Here is a 20,869-nt window from a genome sequence, read left to right as displayed (position 1 = left end):
GCGCCACACACCCGCGCTCCCCCGCAACCGCGAGTGGTGCGGCCCCGCCCCGCCCCCTGACGCCTGCTAGGGGCGGGGCGCCCTTCCGTCACGTGACGGGGAGTGACCTCGCCGCCCCGCGCCATGGGGGCTTCGGACCCGGAAGTGGCGCCCTGGGCTCGCGGCGGTGCCGCGGGGATGGCGGGAGCCGGAGCAGGAGCTGGAGCTCGCGGTGGAGCGGCGGCGGGGGTCGAGGCTCGGGCTCGCGATCCGCCGCCTGCACACCGTGCACACCCCCGCCACCCTCGGCCTGCGGCACAGCCCTCCGCCCGCAGGATGGACGGCGCGTCCGGGGGCCTGGGCTCCGGGGACAACGCCCCGACCACCGAGGCTCTTTTCGTGGCGCTGGGAGCGGGCGTGACGGCGCTCAGCCACCCGCTGCTCTACGTGAAGCTGCTTATCCAGGTGCGCGGTCAGGGCGCCGCAGGGAGGGGGGGGCTGATGTGAAGGTGACAGGCCGGGAGCTGGAAGAGGATGGGGGCAGGGAATCTGTGGCGACGGATTTGGGGATGGGGCGAGGTCGGCGGGTTTAGTGGGCTGAAGGAGTGAGGGAGAAAGGAAGCGTTGAGGGACTTGGGGGTGCAGGAAAGGGGGCGAAGGGGTAGAAGCGACAGATTTGGGAGAGGATGGAAGAAACAAGGGCTTTGGTGGGTGCAGGGGAGGGATCGAAGGAATGGGGAGAGGGATTTGGAGGATGAAGGAATGGAGGCCATGAACTTAGAATAGGAGGGAAGGGGGAGCATTTTAGGGCGAGTAAAGAAGCAACAGAAATGGGGGGAGGGGCGGGAAGTTTTGGCGAATGGGCGGGGAGGAGGATTGGGGGCCAAGACTGAGTATTTAGATGGAGAGCACATACCTAAGGGGGAGGGTAGCAGGAGATTGGGATTTGATAGAGATGGATTTAAAGCTGTTTGAGGGGACAAAGGACTGGAGGCCAAGGCCAAAAATTTAGGAGAGAAGAAAGGGCATCAGACTCAGGGAAGAGGGGACGATGGGGAAAGAGACGGTGGATGTAATGGTAAGGGGATTTGTGGGAAAGGGCGAAGGCAACGGATTTAGCTGGGGAGAGCTATGCGTTTGCAGAAGGGGGTTCTGGATTTGATGGCGACGACAGATTTGGTGGGAGGAGGGGGCAGTGTGACGCGTTTTGAGGGAGGGGAACAGATAGGGCGATGCAATGGGGGAGGGGTGTGATGGCGATTTGTCTGGAGAGGAGACCGAGGAGGAGGAGGCTTTTAGGGGGAAAGAGATGACACATTTGGAAGAGAAAATGAAAGTCACAGCTGGGGTCGAGAGATGGGACTTAGAGTCCTTGTATGGGGGGGGAATGGGTTATGGAGTTTTGGAATTGGGCAGAAGGGGCTGGTGGGACAGACTGTGGCAGGATAGGTAGAGGCTGGCAGAAACTGAGGCCAAAGTAGGGATGACTCTGGAATGGAGCCATGTAGGGGCACTTGGCATATGGTGGTGGCCGGCAAGGCCTTGCAGATGAAGTGGGCTGCTTGAGAAAGGGAGAGATTGAGCTGGAAGGAAGCCAGGTGGAAGGAGTGCATTTGGCAGAATTAGGTGGACAAGACTGAGGAGGGCACTGTTACGATAGGGTGGTTCCAGCCCGGACTGATAACTGAAGATTTCGCCTAGAATTTTCTAGTGAGGAAGGGAGGGAATGGGGGGGTAAAAATTGACATGGAGGCCAACCAAGATTTGAGGTTGGAGTTGAAGCGAATGGGCACCAGATTTACTGTCTTTGTAACAGGACCGAGAGAGTGGGAGATACAGTTGGCATGAGAGCAATTGAAATCTGGGGTCTGAGGAATGGGGCAGTAGGTTTTTAGTTGTGACTGGGAATATGACAAGGAATGAGGAGATTCAGTCAGGGACACAAAGATGCCTGACTGGCATCTCATGGTGACTGAGATTTTGGAAATAGCTGGTGGGGGGAGATTGAGACTGGCATTTGGTTATGATTTGGGAGCTGATTTACTTAAGGAATTAGGGCTGCATTTTCAGCAGTAGAGATTACAAGCTTGGGAGAGAAAGTGGGGACTTTGGAACTGATGTTACCTGGGAAGCAAGGGTACCAGGAGCTGAGTTTTTCATCTGACAGAGCAAGATTGGGTGAGGGCTGGGTTTTTAGGGTGGCAGCTAGGATGGCAGCTAGGTCTCTGGGATAGAGGATGCTGGAGTACATCAGGAATTGGTGGGAGTGGCGAGGGGGTTTCACAGGAACGAGACGAGAAGCAGCTTCATGGTGGATTTAGTGTACAGTGAGAAGAGCATTGAAATACGAGTGATTTGAAGAGGGAATTGGGCATGAGGGAAACTAGAGGGTGAAAACAACTGGATGGGTAAGGATGGTGCCCCCAGTCAGGGTGACAGAGGTCGTCTTTGTGATCTGAACCCAGCTGATGCTGAGTGTAACATGTTTCAGGGTGAAATCTTAATACGTATACCTTGGGAATTAGCCATAGTTTGCAAAATGGCAGCTCCCAGTTTGGGGGCGGGCAGGTGGCAGCATTGGAGTGGCCGATTTGGGGGTTGGCTAGATCAAGTGAACAAGAACATGGAGTCTCGGATCGGGGTTCGTCCAAGTCAAGTTTCAGGAATTGAAGGTTTGAGGGTGAGGAACTGGCTCTGCCAGTGTCGGGTGCAGAGCCGCAGCTCTGGCTGGGGGGAGACTGGATTTAAAGATCTGGGGATGAACTAGGCTGCATGTGACTTGGGCACAAAGAAGGGAAACTTGAGGATGAGGGGAATGGGGCTGAGCTATGTGCCTTTGATAACCCCAGGTGGAAGTTAAGTAGACTCAGCAGATTTGGGGGCTCTGGGGTGAAGGGACACAGCAGATTTAAAGGTGCGGGTGGAATTGCTAGGACCCCCAGATGGTGACTAGACTGAGTGAGACAGCAACAGAACAGTAGTAGCTCAGACTTGGAGTTGAGGGTGTAAAGAGAATAGCACCTATGGAAGGGAACAAAATCAAAACTCAAGGTTTTCCAGTGAGGAGGGGAGGGAATAGGGGGTTTCTCACACCTTCGAGCGTTTGTCCGAGAAGCGGAGAGGTCTAGAGGGGGAGGGCTAACAGCTTGGGTCGGCTGGCTCATCCCTTCCTTCAACTCCCCTGGGCTAGAATTTCATTTTTTCAAAAAGAAGGTGACCATTATGGAGGGGTTTCTTCATGTACATTCAGTGATCTGTCATGTAGCTCAGAATGACTTCCCCAAGTGACAGCCAGAACTTTCAAAAACACTTGACTAAGGTAAAGAAGAGAGGAAACTGGACCAGGAAAACGCTAGAAGCATACCTAGTCCAATTTTTAAGGCAGAGCTTCCCAACCCTGCCATTTCTGCTTCCTGCTACATCCAAAAGGAGCTGCTCTGGTCCAGGGGCTTGACTGCCTTCCTTTGAGGGACAGGGCTTGTGTCCTGGCCCCCTGCCCAGGAAGGGGACTTCTCGCATCCCACTTAGGTGCTAGTCTAGATACCTTGCCTCCTGCCTGGCCGTAGAGTCTCTCTCCTCATCAGTTGGCAGCATCATAAATGGCCTCACCCCTCAGGAGAGACACCCCCGCCCCCAAGGGGTGTGGGTGGCTGTGTCCTCTCCTCTCCCCCATGAGTTTAATGAGCATTATAATTATAACCAGTGTCTGTACAGCAAGAATTACGATAGCCCTACAGAAATGAAGGGGTCATTGTGTCACAGGGATATGAAGTAATCAAGATTAGAACACAGATGAAGAATTGTTTGAGGAGCATCCGGGATTGGAGGTAACAGTTTGTTCTGCCTGGAAGGCAGAGGGACAGACTTGTCCGCCTTTCCAGTAGGGGTGGTCAGGAACTTGAGTATGGGGTGAACCCTGGGGTGGCTTACTCGGAGGTGGGCCATCTGAAGTTCGGGACTAAGATGGGGGTGTAATGTGTTTGGGTGTTGGTGCCTTTGGGATTGAGATCTGACTGAAATGTTAGCCCAGAGATGGGAATTACCTGAGAGTTATTCTGAGATGAGTGCAGGGTTTAAAGTACATCAGAGGGGATGGGGGCTTTCTGCACTGGAAGTGTCTGGAATTTGAAGGTGAGAATGTTGGGGGACAGGGTGACTTGGATTGTGGTAGGGGTGGGGTCTGGGACTAGATGTTTCCATTGGTTGGGAGTCTGTGTGATGCTGATGGTTCTAGACTGCCAATGACATTTCTGGTACGTTTTGCCGTGGAGAACACCCAACAGGAGCACAGTTGGAATGTGTGGGCGAAGAGGCAAAGGCCTGGGGGCATGAGCATCCATGAGCCGGATCAACAGTGGAATCTGACCTTCCTTTTTGTGTTTGTTGATTCTGAAGGTGGGTCATGAGCCAATGCCCCCCACCATTGGGACCAATGTGCTGGGGAGGAAGGTCCTCTATCTGCCGAGCTTCTTCACCTATGGTGAGTCTGCTTCCCAGGCTGGAAAGCCCACACAGACGAAACATCAGCTGGGGGCAGGCCCAGCTGGCCCCAGGGCACACGCAGGGGAGCGTGACCCTGTGTCCGACTGGCGAGGGGGGGCAGAAGGGATTGAAGTGTGTCCAGCGACAGTGGGTCGCTAGGGTGGGAGCAGGTGAACAAGACAGCTTTGGGAGCAGGTAAACAAGACAGCTTTGGTCCAGCTCCGCCGCCTGCAGCTCCTGGACACTGGCTCCTGTCATCCCTGCCACCCAAGTTGTGCCTAAAAATGGGGGTCCAGGGAGGTTTCCGTCTGCTTTCCTAGCATTCTGGCCCTGTTACCAGTGTTTCTGCTTTGCTGCTATGCCAGCAGGAGGCCTTTTCCAGCAGCTTCCTGGGTTCTTTCCCTTCCTCCTCTTTCCCCTGCATTCCCGAGGCGGTGGGGCCCCCTCGAGCATCTTCCCACACTAGGCACGGAGCAGCCAGTGCCCAGGGCGTCGCGGTTCACCGCCAGCCTGCTCTGAGCGGCCGCTGGAGCTCGGCAGACTGCTTTGCTGGCCCCCCGCGCTCCTGGTCCGTGAAGCCGTGACAGCTTACTTAGCCAGGCCCTTCATGCAAGCACCCCACAGTTCCTGCTGTGGCTCTGCTGGCTAGGAGTTCTCTCCCTAGAAGCCCACCCTGGGGGAGCTCGGCCCGGGCTGCCTGAGCCCACCTGGCTGCCTCTTACTGCTCATGCTCAGGCCTCCAGGCGCCGGCTGGCTCAGGCCATCCCAGTGCCCACCCTCACTGGACTTCTCTAAATGTGCCCTTGTTCTCCATGTTCATAGTCGGGCTGATGCCCCCCACCCCACCCCACCCCAGGCTTCCTCCACTTCTGCTCTTCATACCTGTTTGGTCAGTCCAGAATGATCTCTGAAAATCTGCTGAATAACCTGGGGCTTTGCCTCCTATCACCTTTTGTTTTTGTTTTTTTTAAATTTTTAAAAATTTTTTTTATTTTTTTTACTTTGTATTTTTTACTTGTTTGAAGGAGAATGAGAGCTGGAGAGAGAGCGTGAGTACATACACAGGGCGAAGGAGAAGCAGGCTCCCTGCTGACTAGGAAACCCTACGTGGGACCCTGGGAGTGTGACCTGAGCCAAAGGCAGACGTTTGACTGAGCCACCCAGGCGCCCCCTCCCCACCCCCCGCCTTTTTCTTTTTAATTCCACACACTGTTGGCAGAATCTGATGTCATGGCTCTCTTCCATTTTTGCCACCATGGTGTTGAGGAGCCCATGGCCAGGCCAGACATGTCATTTTGTGGGAAAGTGTGTTCACATTTGGTTTTATTTAGAAACAGTCCAGGAAGGGGAGGGGGAGGTCACAGAAGTGGGCAGGCGCCCTGACCGTCGCATGGTGAAGCTATAGGGTACAGAGTGAACACAGGGTTTGTGGGAAGCTGGGGCAGCGAGCTGCCAGCCCCTCCTGGTTGCTTCTGTGTGTGCTCTGGCCATACGAGGGACCAAGGGTTAGAACCCAGATTGCCTCTCCTCGTGTCACACAGTGCTTCCCGAAAGCACTCAGGATGAAGGGGTCTTGACCCGCATCTTGCAGAGATAAGCAGAGTTCTGCGCCCCCACTCACCCTGAGGAGAGAAATGTTTCCATCCAGATGTTGTAAACAGACAGCTGTTGGGCAGTAGAAGATAACCCTGTCTGCTCTCACCTGAGCAAGGGGCTCAGCTGTCTCCTATCTAGACAACATCTACTCCTCTCCAGGTCGAGATGGAAAGTGCCACAGCTGTCATGATGTTCTTTGGTGTAACAGCGTGGAGAGTTTTTTCCAGGGACTGCAGAGAGACCATGGAATGACTGAGTCCTGGCTGGGCCGTAGGGATATTTTATACCTTTCTCTGCTCTTATTCCTAAATCACCTCTGAGATGAGGGGGAAAGTGGTCCTTACTCCCTTTTTTTTTTTTTTTTTTTTTAAGATTTTATTAATTTATTTGACAGCGAGAAACAGAGCCAGAGAGCACAAGAGGGGGGAACAGCAGAAGGAGCAGGAGAAGCAGACTTTCCGCTGAGCAGGAAGCCCAATGCGGGGCTCGATCGCAGGACCCTGGGATCATATCCTGAGCCAAAGGCAGATGCTTAACTGATTCAGTCACCCAGGCACCCCATCCTTTCTCCTTTTTTACTGGTGGGCAAATCGGATGGAAAGAGGCTGAGTGACTCACTCTTGATCACACTGAGGCTTTATCCTGCCTGCCTTTCTTGCCGCCTGGAGCTCCCCTCCCCCAAAACAAACCTTCCTCCTGCCTGTTCACTCTGTGAAGCAGGGCACCCTGCCTTGTCACCCAGTGTCCAGTCCACTCCTATTCCTCTCTTTCCAGCCCCACCCTCATCTCAGAAAGCCACATATGCAGGGAACAGGTGCTCTCCGGTCCCACTGAAAGCCTGTTGACAGGCTTTCATTCAAGTGACATTGAATTTGCTGGGTTGGCGGACATGTTTGCGTGGAGAGAAAGGCACTTTTGCTGGTTCCTGCCACTGTGTGGTGCTAAGGAGCTGAAGTTGGGTCTGGGAGGGGAGCAGGGTATCTGGGAGAAAGTTCTGCTAGCTTCTATTCTAGGTATGCAGGTTTATAAGAATACATCACTTTGGGGCACCTGGGTGGCTCAGGTCATGATCCCAGGATCCTGGGATCGAGCCCCGCATTGGGCTCTCTGCTCAGCGGGGAGCCTGCTTCCCTTCCTCTGTGCCTGCCTCTCTGCCTACTTGTGATCTCTGTCAAATAAATAAATAAAATCTTAAAAAAAAAATAGAATACATTACCTTTTTGAACATAGCTTAAAAGTTTATATTAAAATAATGGAACTTTGGATAGAGCATGTGATTGGCTCAGTTGGCAAAGCATGTGACTCGATCTTGGGGTTAGAAGTTTGAGGCCCACATTGGGTGCAGAGGTTACTTAAAAAAATAAAATAAGGGGCACCTGGGTGGCTCAGTGGTTTAAGCCGCTGCCTTCGGCTCAGGTCATGATCTCAGGGTCCTGGGATAGAGCCCCACATCGGGCTCTCTGCTCCGCAGGGAGCCTGCTTCCTCCTCTCTCTCTGCCTGCCTCTCTGCCTACTTGTGATCTCTCTCTCTCTCTGTCAAATAAATAAATAAAATCTTTAAAAAAAAAAAAATAAAATCTTTAGAGGCACCTGGGTGGCTCAGTTGGCTAAGTTTGGTTTTGGCTCAGGTCATGGTCTTGGTTCAAGTCATGATCTCCGGTTCTGAGATCAACCTGATGTAGGGCTCTATGCTCAGTACAGAGTATACTTGTCCTTCCTCTGCTTGTCGCCCCCATCTATTCCCCCCACGCTTCTCTCATGTTCTCGCTTTCTCTGTCAAATAAATAAATCTTAAAAAGAAAAAAAACACTGACTCATTCAGGTAGGGTCCAACTTCCCTGACTGCTTATGTTTTTTTCTGTAGAACAGTTCACTGGTGCCTGTTTTGGTTACTTCTCCACTAGCTGTGTCCCATCCCCCCACCCCCACCTACTCTCCCCGCCCCCTGCTGTGATTCATAAATGCTAATGTGTACCAGGTAGGAGCCTGGGTGCAGCACAGTGACAGTGACAGGATGAGGACAGCCTTCTCCATGGTGTGCTCAGGGGATGCTCTTTCTTCCTTTTTCCCTTTCTTCCTCCCTTAGGTTGCAAACTTCATGGTTGCCTGCGGGCACTCTCTGCCTTTTTCCTTTTTTTCTTGCCCCCAAGGAAAACATTTTTTTTTTAATTAATTTATTTTTCCAGTGTGGGGCTTGAACACACGATGCCGAGATCAAGCGCTGAGTGCTCCCCTGACCGAGCCAGCCGGGCGCCCCAAGAGAAACATTTTTTATGAGCAACAGAAGTGGTTTCTGGGTTGTAGCGCTGAAGTTGCTGAGTTAAAATACCATATCCCGGCTTGCCAAATATTTCTTCAAAGTTAAAATATGTGACTTTGTTGGTCGAAAATACATTCCGAAGGTTTTACCCAGAGAAATGGGCTAGAGAATACTTTGGAGTTGGGGCCCAATTGCTTCTGGAGTTTTGGATAGAAAGCTGCTCCTTCCATGACCGAGGGATAGGATGTGTTTGGTCTGGGAGTGAATGTGACCCAGAGTGAGTTCGTCTGACCCCGGATGTGACCCGGCCATCTCTGCTTTCTTATAGCCAAGTACATCGTGCAGGTGGATGGGAAGATAGGGCTCTTCCGAGGCCTGAGCCCCCGACTGATGTCCAACGCCCTCTCCACGGTGACCCGGGGCAGTATGAAGAAGGTGAGCCTGGGGCGAAGCCAGGAGCAGTTGCCTGAGGTTCCCCCAAGCTCCCTGCCAGCACCAGAGGTGGCTGTGTGCGCCGAAGCCAGGGCTCTACAACCTGGCGTCCCAGGACTGTGTCTCCTTGATTGGGAAGTGTCCTGCCCCGTAGTCCTCCCGCTTGTCCACAACTGTGACACCGTGCCGGCAGGGGCTCCCCGCCAACCCCTGGAGCTCCAGCCCTAGAGTTACTGGAGGTGGACCCAGCTGCAGGGAAAATTTCAGGAGCTGGTTCCTGCTATGCCTGTCTCTTAAGTATGACATTTAAAAGATATAGCTGTACTTTGCTTTGGCCCTCCTTTGTTTTATTTTGTTTTGTTTTTAATTAAGGAAGTGTGACGCCCATGTGGGGCTTGAGCTCGAACTCACAACCCTGAGATTTAGATTTGCATGCTGTCCGATGGAGCCAGCCACGTGCCCCACTCCTTTGTTTTTTGTATCTCAGGTTTTTCCTCCAGATGAGATCGAGCAGGTTTCCAACAAGGATGACATGAAGACTTCTCTGAAGAAAGTAGTGAAAGAGGTGGGTATCTAGAGCTAGGAGAGGGAGTGGCCCTGGGAGGGCAGTCTGGTTATTTTTCACTGCAGAGTGGGCGGGGTCATTGAAGAGACACAGATTTGGCTCCTCGTGTATGTGTGCGCGCGCGCGTGTGTGCGCACGTGCACGCACACACACACATGTGGCTAGGGTAGGACATGGAAGGAGCCCTGTCTGCATACCCTAAGGAATACCAGAAAGCCTCTTGGCCATCATGGGGTCTAGTGCAAGACTTAGTAGCACTCCTTGGTGGAGGGAAGGGGGGGTTGACTGATAAGTGGGGTGATCTCAGGTCGGCTGACCCCACTGGGAGCTGTGGGATCCCAGTTTTTCCCCTGTAAGAGCTTGTAGTTCCCCAGGAGTGCCAGGTCCTGAGAGAGGGCAGACCAAGTCCCCACCCTCTGCTTTCTTCCAGACCTCCTACGAGATGATGATGCAGTGTGTGTCCCGCATGCTGGCCCATCCCCTGCATGGTGAGCCACCCCAGGGGAGACGGCTTCTCCGCTGTGGGGTAACCCCTCGTGGGCCGTAGCCAGGCGGTGGTGGATCACCAGGAAGTACAGTTGTGTAGGGGGTCCTCTCCTGGAACCGCACTGAGGAGAGATTGGTGGGGAGTCCTGTCCAGAGGGAGCCAGGGCCCTTCCTGGGCAGAAGAAATGGGATGCCATGGTCATGGGGTGTGATGGGAATCCCCGAAGCCCTCCTCCCCTCCTGTGCTGACACAGGCCATGCGTGGTGGCCACGGCAGCAGGCACCCCCCCCCCCACACACACACTGGGTTTCCCTGGGCTTTGGCCACCATGTCACCCTTGTGTGTTTCTTTTTCCTCAGTCATCTCAATGCGCTGCATGGTCCAATTTGTGGGACGGGAGGCCAAGTACAGGTGGGTGATTCTTCAGAACTGGCAGGAGCGGCCACTCAGAGTCTGCTGGGACAGGCCGTGCTGGGGTCAGGTGCTGTCCCCCTTCTGCCCTCAGTCTCGTGTTAGCTTCAGGAGAACATGGCAGGGGCTGCCATGGTCAATGTATGTCCGGGCCTTTGCTCCTCTCCATCGCGTGTCCAGGGCTGCCGTGGCTGTCTGGCAGCCCTGCAGAGAGGGTGAGTGGGAGTGGAGTTGGCTCAGATTGTGCCCCTCGGGACTGAGCTAGGGTTCCCTCCTGGCCCCCCACTTATGCCCTAAACCATTTAGCTCATTTTGTTTTCTGCTAAGAGGCTTTCCCCCTGTGGGTGTGGGCAGGTCCCCTCAGTGGTTCACCAGTACTCACCCAGCATCTGCCATGCCCGGCCCTGAGCTGGGAGCTGTGGGGATGTAGCCGTGGGGCCACAGCCCTCCCCCATGGCAGTTCTACCCTCCCTGCCCCCCTAAAGCTCAGTGCAGGACAGTGGGCAGAGGCCAAAGGTACATGGCAGGAGGGCAGTCTCTGGGACCCTTCCTAAGACTCTCAGTTCCTGGCTTCTGTTGTTTTTGTAGCCGTCCTGTGGTTCCACTGCCACGGCCCCATTTTGGGTTCACTAGTGAAATCGGTCTGTTGTCCCAAACTGAAATGTAACGGTGGTCGACAGGAGCGGGAGGGGAGGATGCGGCTCAGAGCCCCGGTGGGCCAAGCCACATTCAGGAAGAAGGGCTGTGGGGCTTGGCAGGGCAGGGGCCTGGGAGCAGCCTAGCACTAGGGCTTTGGCTCCCACCATCTCCAGCTTTCTTTTAGGTTTCCCCTGCCACCTAGGCTTTGGAAGAGGTCCACGTAGGACAGGTTGCTCGGCATCACTAGCCCCAGGTCCCAGAGATGGCTCTTGAACCTCCTTTGCATTTCATACCTAAGGCAGCAGCCTGTCCTTGGATCTCTGAGCTTCTGCTGGGGGCGGGGGGCGGGGGCGGTACCTTTTCCCAGGCTGCTTCTGGGCTGTCTGGTTCCAGGGTCTCCTGTAGGGCCCCCTGTTCCTTCTCTGCCCCATGGGTCCCCCACTTGCCACCCCTCCTGCTGTCCCGGTGTCGGGCATGCAGGCCTTCTCTGCCTTTGCAGTAGCCCAGACTAGAAGCCTAATGGCCAAATTCCACCAGATCCCCAGAAAGCAGCATCAGGGAACCACTAGGCTTCTCCTGGGGTGAGGGCTTTCCCCTCTCCATGAACTGTAAATACCCCTCACCCCCAGAAAAGTGCCCTCTCATCTTCGCTGCTTGGGTTCTGCCTGGTAACAGAGCCTTCCCCCCAACCCACCCGCGTCCCCATCCAAGCCAGGACTAGCAGGCTTGGTTCTGAGCAGGATGGTGGGCTCCCCTCTTCACCAGGGGCTGAGCTCCAAGGTGACCTGTCTTCCCTTCTTCACAGTGGTGTGCTGAGCTCCATCGGGAAGATTTTCAAAGAGGAGGGTCTGCTGGGATTCTTTGTGTACGTGAGTTTCTGTACCCCATAGCTGGCCTCGTGGCATGGCTCTACTAACAGACACCTTCTCGACCTCTCAGGCCATAGCCGCCAGGCTCAGACTAACCACGGGGCTCTGCCCCTCCCGCGCAGCTGCATTCCGGCTCCGTAGAGCTCTGTGGCACGTGTGAGCCACGGATTACCGGGACCAAAGCTGCTCGGCCCTTTGCAGATCACGGCTCGCACAGACATGGTACTGTTTGTCCAGCACAGGGGGTTGGGGTGGGCAGGTGCGGGGGGAGAGAGACTGACTGGTCCTCCGCCAGACCCTGTCCCTTGGCCCTGGGGATGGGAGTGGGCCGATCCTGCTGAGCTGGGCTGCCGTGTTTAACATGGTGGGTGTTGCACGGAACAATCTGATCTTGGCTTCTGGAAAGGCAGGACACGTGACGCTGCTGGGCCTGTCTTTGTGCCAACCAGCCAGCAGCGGGGACCTGTCGCCTCCCGAGGCCTTTCCGGGTATCTCACGCCCACCTCAGGTCACCTATAAAACAGAAAGCTTATACTGAAAAGACCGTGTCCAGATGGAACAAATCACAAGCAGACCCCAGAGCCACGCCGGACAGCTGTCTTTTTTGTTTTTTGCCTTGTTAAGGTCTGGGCTGGGACTGACACGCTGATATGTACGTAACACACTGGATAATGGGGTTCCTTGTTCATTTACTGTGGTTTGTAGTTGGTCAGGGGTTTCTGTGTAGGGTCTCACTTAACCAAGAAATGACCATGTAGGTGCACACATGTGTATGTGGTTCTCACCAGGAGGGGGTTTTGCCCCCAGGAGATGCTTGAAATGTCTGGAGACGGCTTTTGGCTGTCACAATTGGCAGCTGGTGGGTAGAGGCCCCAGATGCTGTTAGCCATCCTGCAGTGCAGAGGTTTTCCCTCCTCAGCGAGGCAGGATCCGGTCCTCTGTGTCGGGAGTGCTGGGACCGCCAGGCCTTGAGACACACACACACACACACACACACACACACACACACACACACACTCTCTCTCACACTCAGTTTTTTAAGATTTGATTTATTTATTTGACAGACAGAGGTCACAAGCGGGCAGAGAGGCAGGCAGAGAGAGGGGGAGGAAGCAGGCTCCCTGCTAAGCAGAGAGCTCGATGTGGGGCTTGATCCCAGGACCCTGGGGTCATGACCTGAACCGAAAGCAGAGGCTTTAACCCACTGCGCCACTGAGGTGCCCCTACACTTAAACTCTTATATTCATACACATATATGTACACATATGAATGCATACATATAAGCCTGTGTGAATAAGTATGTGTTTGCATAAAGGGTACATCAGAATATAAAATGACATGTCACCACCTCTGGTCATTTTCACACTCACTGTATAGAGCCCTCTTCCTGGGTGTGTAGGGATTCTGGCTCGACACATGCCTGCTCGTCGGGTTCTGTTGTGCTTCACGTGTGTGTGGTCTGGGTGACACCGGTACGTGTTACCACACCGAGAAGGCCCCAGAACGCGTGTGAGTGGTTAGTCTGAGCACAGGTGGAGGCGTCAAGATTGGCGATTTCATTCGCAGAGTTTCAGTTTCTTCATATCCCTTATCACCTCGATGTGTGGCGCATATTCTTTTTTTTATTAATTATTTTTATTAACATGTATTATTAGCCCCAGGGGTACAGGTCTGTGAATCACCAGGTTTACACTTCACAGCACTGACCATAGCACATACCCTCCCCAATGTCCATAACCCAACTACCCTCTCCCTATCCCCTACCTCCGGCCACCCTCAGTTTGTTTCCTGAGATTAAGAGTCTCTCAGGGTTTGTCTCCCTGCCTGGTCCCATCTTGTTTCATTTTTTCCTTCCCTACCCCCCAAACCCCCCGCCCTGCCTCTCAGATTCCTCATATCAGAGAGATCACATGATGATTGTCTTTCTCTGACTGACATATATTTTGAAATAAGAGTTTTGCATATTCAGAACTCTCTGCCACACCTCCCAAGAGATAGATAGCCATTCTTCTCCTGGAGAGTTTTCCAGGTCGCTCTGTATCTAAACAAGCTATAAACACATTGAAAGAAATAGCAGCAGCACGCGGGACTCATTGATCTCCGTCTGGCCTTTTGTCTGTGTTTTGGGGGCCTTCTGCAGCAATTTGGAGGGCTGTTTCTTCTGAAGGCCATCTCTTTTAATAGTCAGCCCTCCTTGCAGAAGCTTGTATGGAATGTCTTCAGTGGAACATTCTAAGGGTGAAGACAACAGATGCCTCAAGCCAAGTGCTTTGTGGGAGTGGATTACGCAAAGAGTCCAGGAGAAAATATAAATGTGTAGACCCTGCTTCTTAATCTGCATTTGAAAATCCCAGATTTAGCAACATTCATATCTCTGTGGTTGGAAAACCACTTGTGAAGCTTTAAACTAATTTGTGGCCTCAGATGTGGCCTGCGACCCCCCCCCCCCCCATGGAGAAAAGAACCCCTCCCTCCTGGTGTGGCTAGCTGCTGAACCACATGGCCCCTGGAGGCTGTTTTCCTGAGGCTGTACTTTGAATATGCTGATATTTTGAGCTTGGAACATCCTTGTCTCCTTCCTGGGCATGGAGCCCTCAAGGAATGGTCCCCTCCCTCCCCCTGCTTATCTTTGCTCACCTTGTTTTTTAGCGGCTTAATCCCTCACCTCCTGGGAGATGTGGTATTCTTGTGGGGCTGTAACCTGCTGGCCCACTTCATCAATGCCTACCTGGTGGATGACAGCGTGAGTGACACCCCAGGGGGGCTGGGAAACGACCAGAATCCAGGTTCCCAGGTTGGTTGGAACAAGGACTTGTCAATTTTCCGTGTACTGCTGATACCCAGGGTCTGGGGCAGATTTAGGACCCTGCGATCCTTAGCACCAGGTGCTCAGGGCTAGAGAGGGTCTCTGGGGAGTGGTCCAAGAGGACCCCTTTATTTTTTTTAAAGACTTATTTATTTTAGAGAGAGAGCGAGCGCACAAGTTGGGGGAGGGGTAGAGGGAGAAGGAGTCCCAAGTAGATTCCCCACTGAGCTCAGAGCCTGACATGGGGCTCGATTCCCAGGACACTTGAGATCGTGGCCGGAGCTGAAATAAAAATTGGACACTTAACTGACTGAGCCACCCGGGCGCCCCCTAAAAGGACCTCTTGTACTAGGGTCAGCTTTGCCTCTGAGGAGAGTGGGCTCAAGAGAGAGAAGATTCAAGATCCATAACCAGACCTGGAGGAGTTCATGGAGTGCCCCTTCTTGGGCAGCTTTAGAAATAAAACAGACTCCAGCTTTTCCAAGGCGATGATCCAGCAGTGAGTCCGGAAGTCAGGACACAGAGTAGCTCATAACTCCTTAACTTTTGCTTGATATTTTATGCTTATGTGAACATTGTGACATTTGATCCCAACAGCACCCCAGTTGTGAAGGGAACAGTGCAGGTGTATTGTCCCATTTGACTGGTAAAAAGTTGAGACCCAGAGATTGAAAGGCTCTCCTGAAGCACTTGGCTAGGAATCAACAGGGTTGGGACTAGGTCTTTCCCTGTGCCGGCCGGGGTCTCTTGCCCGGCCTTGAGGCTTTCTAGGTCGCCTGAGAGGTGTCCCTGCAGATGTACCCCCACGATTTTTGTAGCAGTGGTCTATACAGCCTGGTCTGCACAGTCCTTAGCAGGCTGGGTCAGGCACAGGGAAGCGTTAATTTTGAGATGCTAAAAGGTGCTTGTTTAAGAAAGGTATCTAGAGACCTGATGGATTGAGTGGCTTGGCCTGAACCAGGATGAGTGGGGAGCAGTGATGGGCGGGAGATTCCTGGGAGCCAGGCATTCTAACAGCGCGATTGCAAGCCCCAGGAGGCTAAGCGAGCTAGGGACCTGTCTGTCAGAGTCACATCGTGGGGTGGGGTGGGGGCTCATGGTCTGCATGCATCTGTGTCTGGGCATGTGTCTGAGTGGTGAGGAATGTCCCCACCCCAGCTGAGAGCCCTCTGCTCAGAGGGATGTTGGGTCTAGTCATTTGACTTGGGTAGGTAAGTCCTGTTGGCCTTTCAGTGTCAGCAAATTCATCTGGTTCCTTGGAGACCAGCTCCCACATACCCGAGGCCGGCCCCTTTCTCAGGGCCTTGTGGTTGGGGGAGCTGCTGCCATCATATACACAGCAAGGCTGGGGCCCTGGGGGGTGTGGTGTCCCACAGCTGATTGGCTTTCTCCAGCTTTACGGAAGGGGGTTTTCAGGTGCTCTTCTGTGTGTGGCTTAAAGGCTCAGATGAGGCTGCCGTTCCCACAGAGGGCTGGGCAAAGCCGTGTCCAAGGTTGCAGGGTATCCGCCTGCTGGGATGACCATGCGGCACGAGGCTGAGGCACAGGGAGGTCCCCCTTCCTAGCAAGGGGCTGTTTTCTAGGCAAAGTAGAATTCATATGTTCAGGGTCCGAAGGAGGTGAGAGCTTGGTATGGTAGGGGATGGCCATAAGTTGAGAGTTTCCCCTCCCCTTTTGCTGCAGGGCCAGGATTCTGCGTCTGGGGAGTTGGGTGGGTATCTGTTTTCTCACTCAGTAAGCACTTACTGAGTACCAAGTGTGCCGAGCCCTGGACACTGATCAAGGCAGACACAGGCCAGACCCTTGGAACTCACAGCTTGGTGGGGTGCACAGGCCAGCAGCTGGTATGATCCTACTTAACGGGGTCTGCACCTCTGCTCCTCACCATCCCAGGCTTGGTCTCGGGGAGTCCTATTATTCTGCTCCCCCTGCTTCTGCCTTTCAGGGCTTCTCTTGGCTCTGGCTCCGGCTCCAAGGCCACCAAAGCCACCGGCAGGCCCTAGAAGGGAACACCATATCTGCTGTGGTGTGAGGGGACCTGAGCCCAGATGGGGTGTGAGGCCAGTGTATGGAGTCAGGTTGGGAGGCCCCAGATCAGGCAGCATGGGGCCAGAGTGCTTCTCTGAAGGGCAGCCCATGGTACCTGTGACAAACTGGTCTTCCTTTCTGTCTCCAGTTCAGCCAGGCCCTGGCCATCCGGAGCTATACCAAATTTGTGATGGGGGTAAGTCAAGCCAGCGGCTCAGCCAGCTGCCCTTTCTCCTCCCCTGCGGGCCCGAGTGGGGCTTGGGAGGCCGGCTCTGGTGACAGCTAGAGGCAGGCCTGGGTGTAGGGTATTGGCACAGTATGCCCTTGCTCCCTGAGTTGGGAACGGTTGTCGTGGGGTCACTGCCACTCCGGTCTCCCTGGGTTTCAGATTGCAGTGAGCATGCTGACCTACCCCTTCCTGCTGGTTGGTGACCTCATGGCTGTGAACAACTGTGGGTAGGTGTGCGCCCCTCCTCCAGGCAGCCTGCCGGGGCTGTTGGGGGCAGGGCGTCCAGTTCAGCCTGTCCCTGGCGCTCGCTTTCTCCTGCCTGGTCTGTGCATAGGCTGGCCACCCCCACCACCCACCAGGTACCCCCAGCATCCTCTGCGCCCCCGCCCCAGGCTGCGTCCGTGATTCGGGGATGTGGGTGGTGGCAGATCCAAGCCGTTCCTTGAGCTCTCCTTCTCCTTGGCTGAGCCATCTCCCCTGTTCAGTGGGTCTGATGTGCTCTCTTTCCTGGGTAGGCTGCAGGCCGGGCTCCCTCCATACTCCCCCGTGTTCAAGTCTTGGATCCACTGCTGGAAATACCTGAGCGTGCAGGTAAGCAAGCTCCCAACAGGCGTGTCTCCCCCCTCCCCATTCTTCCCCCACACCAATCAGGTCAGATGGTTTTGAGGGCTTTGCATTGTGCAGAAAGATGAGGGATTGTCTCAGGGCCCGATGTTGTCATAGGGTGCATTAAGAATACAGACTCCTGGTTTAAGGCATTTTCATTAAATTTTCACTTTATTTTAGAAAGGATGGGAGGGCGCTAGATCTGAATTTCCTTACAGATTTTGCAAAAGACAGTCTCCCTTTCTTCAACTCTTAAGGATTCTGAGAAGGAGAACTCTGAGGGAGCCCACGGCGTAGGTGGTGAAGCCCAGTATTTTAGCCCTTGAGTAACATGGCTGCCGTGTCTGAGGCCAACCCTCGCTTCCACAAGACATCCCCACTGCCCGGGAGAACCTGAGGCTTGAGTTGGGTCATGTGGCGTGGGTGCCAGTCTCAGTGTTCTCTGCGCAAGCACCCTCCTGCTGGCCTGGAGCCCTTGGTCCCAGAGGTCACAGATGCAGGCGTCTGGCGCAGGGCAGACCCTTGCCTTGACCTAGCCTTGGTTTGCCTCGAAGTCAAACCAGCACCCCGACAGGCTTCAGGGCTGAAAGTGGATGGATGGGAGGGAAGCAGTGGGGGCAAGAGGCAGGCCCCATTCTTCACAGAAGCTTAAGTCAGGCCTCCCTCCTTCATGACCTATGGGCATTAGGGAGTCCCAGAAGTCTCTGAAGCGAGAAGGGCAACGAGTCTCCTCTTAGCCCCAGCGACACTGGACACATTGCAACAGGAACCGAACTGCCCCTCATGCTTCAGTACAGGGCATATTCTGACCTTGCCCTCTAGGACTGCCATCCTACGCCCCCCACCCCTGGTCCTGGGGTCTCTGAGCTGCTGGTTCCCTCCTTTGGCTCCTGCTGGCCTTGCCCTGGGGCGGGACGAGAAGGGTGGCCTCCCTGGTCACTGACCCACCCGTTCCTTCCAATCCAGGGCCAGCTTTTCCGCGGCTCCAGCTTGCTTTTCCGCCGGGTGTCCTCAGGATCATGCTTTGCCCTGGAGTAACCTGAATCCCCTGAAAAAAACACAGTGTCTCAGCGTGGCCACCACAGGTGGGGCTGCTCATCTCGGGCACCTGTCAGATGAGTCCGACCCAGCAACACCTCACTGTGCTCCGGCTAGTGGGGCTTTGGTTTCCACGTTTGCTGTGTGTCTGTCCAGAAGGGGAGGTTGGTGGGGAGGCTGCCCCCAGGGGATGGGTTACCCGTTAGACCTGGGAAGGTGCGGGTGAGGCTGGAGAATTGAGGCAGAACCCCCCTTCCTTCACAGATTTGCCAAGTCTGCCCTGTGCAAGGGGCCAGAAAGTGGCTCACAGAGGCCCAGCTAGGATGGGAAATGCTCACTGGGTCAGATCCCACCCCCCACCCCACTCATAACCCATGACAGCCCCAGCCATCATTCTGCAGCTCAGCTGCAAGCACTGCTCTTCTGCTTTGTAAATAGGGCCTGGGCCCCTTGCACGAGGCCATCATCATGTCCAGGCCTGTGCTTGGAAGCTCCCGCTAGGTACTGCCTTCGTGTTTCTCAACACTACTCCTCTGACACGAAGGTGGCACCTTCCGAATGGAAATCATGTGACTTCTCTGAATGTGTCTCCCTCCTCAAACGCTCCTCTGGTCTGTTCCATGGTGAGGACTAGGTGCAGGATCTGCTTCCCGGCGCACTTGTCAATGCCCAGAAGTTAGGCAGGCTGCTGTCTCTCATACTATTTGGTTTAAAAGTTCCCGATAAGATTTGACCTTGTCTCCCTCCCTCAAATAAAATGTATTGGTGGTGATTTGGAGTTTGGTGGGGAGCGTGTTATTTTTATGACCGTAGCAGCTGTCCGCGGGGTCCTCCTCAGCCCCTGTGCTTGTGTGAGAAGGGGTCACAGGCGGCTCAACCTGGGGATGAGAAGTGCTGGGCCTTGGCATAGATCAGCCGTGGGGGAGGCCATTGGAGGATCCCGTGAATCAGACAAGGTCAAGGTGCCAGGTTACAGAGCAACAGTGAGGGCATAGGCCTACGAGCAGGAAGGCAGTGCCTGCGATGCCCTCCCATACATCAGAAACTTCCACCCACACCCCTCCTGGTGTCAGAAAATTCTCCCCACATGCCTGTTGGCTCAGCCCCGCTTGCCCATGACAGTCTCAGGTTGTGCCGAGAGTTGTCTGGCATAGTGGTCGTAGGGTTACAGCAGAAGGGGGAGAGTGAGCCCAGCCAAAGACTGAGCTCTGCCTTCTCTGGAAAAGGCACAGCTCTCTTAATTCACTTCTGCCTAACACCCAGGTTTGTAAAACCGGCAGAACTTACAGATGGAACTCCTCTGGACACCTCAGGTTTTCCATCTGATGGGGTCTGAGTACCAGTTGGGGTCCAGCTGGGTTCCCCGAGTGTTTCTCTGTCCTTGCTCTAGGGGAGTGGTTTCGGAGAGCTGGGGGTCTGGTGACTTCGGGCTGGGTCACCCCCAGGGAACCCCCCCACAGGTGCTTTGGCTGAACCAGTTTTCCCCAGGGGCCCTAGTAGCCATTGACTTGAGGGCAGTTTCCTTTGTGTATCCTTGGTCCCCGGGGGTGCAGGAGCATGCCTGTGTGGGGGTCCTGTGAGGGACTACTGGTTGAGGCCTTTGAGGTCCCATACTCACTTTGGATGGCTGAACCGCCAAGGGAAGGGTAGGGAGCACAGGTGAGCTAGGTGAGCGGGCTGGGCCTGGCTGGCACCATTTCTTTAGAGAAGGAAGGCCCTTCAGAGGCATGTCTGCTTCCCAGCATGTGACCTTTCTCCAGCCCACTGTGGTTTCTCCCCAGCACTGACCACTGGTGGGGGGTGGGGCAACTTTTCTTCCTGTTGCTCTGCCCTCGAATCCTATTTTTTCTATTGATTCCTTCCTGTGGTCCCCCCGGATGTAGGGCACTCTGGAATGTGAGCTGGGCTGGCGAAGAAGAGCCCCTCTGATAGCCATCCCCTCAGACATTTGGAGAAGCCGCCTCTGGTCAAGAGTGGGCCATGGGTGGGCGTGGCAGGTCACCCTGAGGAGAACCAGTGCTGCCACCAAGTAGCCCCTGGGGACTTGCGAATCAGAATGGCGAGAACCAGAGCCAGAAACGGCAAGAAAATCCCTTTGATACTCTGTCTCAGTTTTTAGTTGAGCAAAGTACAGGTTTTACCCTTAATGTTTTCCAGGTCAATATTCAGATGTGGGTATTGTGCATGTTAAATGCCCCCTTTGCCAGACCCTTCTGTGTTTGAGGGCTGAGGTCTCACCTACCATTGGAGCACCTGGTATTTCACTGTCAGTCCAGGAAACTAGAGTGGCAGGGTTTTTAGCTGAGAAAGGAGATGGAGTTGGACTGGGGTAGGAAGGGAGCTGAGCCGTCAGCAAAAGGAGGGGTGACGGGAGTGGGAATGTCCTCGTGGGCAATTAGTCTCCATCCACTCCTCCTGGAAAACCCAATTCTGATGGACAAA

At 54.4% G+C, this 20,869-nt stretch overlaps 1 protein-coding gene across 2 annotated transcripts; it reads left to right on the top strand.

The window, feature by feature from the left end:
* Positions 1–94: 94 nt before the first annotated feature.
* Positions 95–19,205, top strand: MTCH1 (mitochondrial carrier 1). 2 transcript variants are annotated; one of them, XM_046004303.1, is made up of 12 exons: positions 95–444; positions 4,375–4,459; positions 8,646–8,752; positions 9,237–9,314; positions 9,745–9,802; positions 10,161–10,212; positions 11,657–11,716; positions 14,370–14,463; positions 16,703–16,750; positions 16,943–17,010; positions 17,299–17,374; positions 18,356–19,205. In XM_046004303.1, exons 1-12 carry the CDS (start codon positions 124–126, stop codon positions 18,425–18,427), a joined length of 1,119 nt encoding a protein of 372 aa, XP_045860259.1. In that variant the 5' UTR covers positions 95–123; the 3' UTR covers positions 18,428–19,205. The 2 variants fall into 2 exon arrangements, with proteins under 2 accessions (XP_045860259.1, XP_045860258.1); XM_046004302.1 differs by having other exon boundaries at positions 96–444; positions 14,370–14,514.
* Positions 19,206–20,869: the final 1,664 nt, after the last annotated feature.

Source organism: Meles meles, chromosome 5, assembly GCF_922984935.1.
Source record: "Meles meles chromosome 5, mMelMel3.1 paternal haplotype, whole genome shotgun sequence".
NCBI classification, from domain to species: Eukaryota; Metazoa; Chordata; class Mammalia; order Carnivora; family Mustelidae; genus Meles; species Meles meles.
The sequence above is the reverse complement of the archived record's forward strand: the minus strand, read 5'-3'. Positions and strand labels throughout refer to the sequence as shown.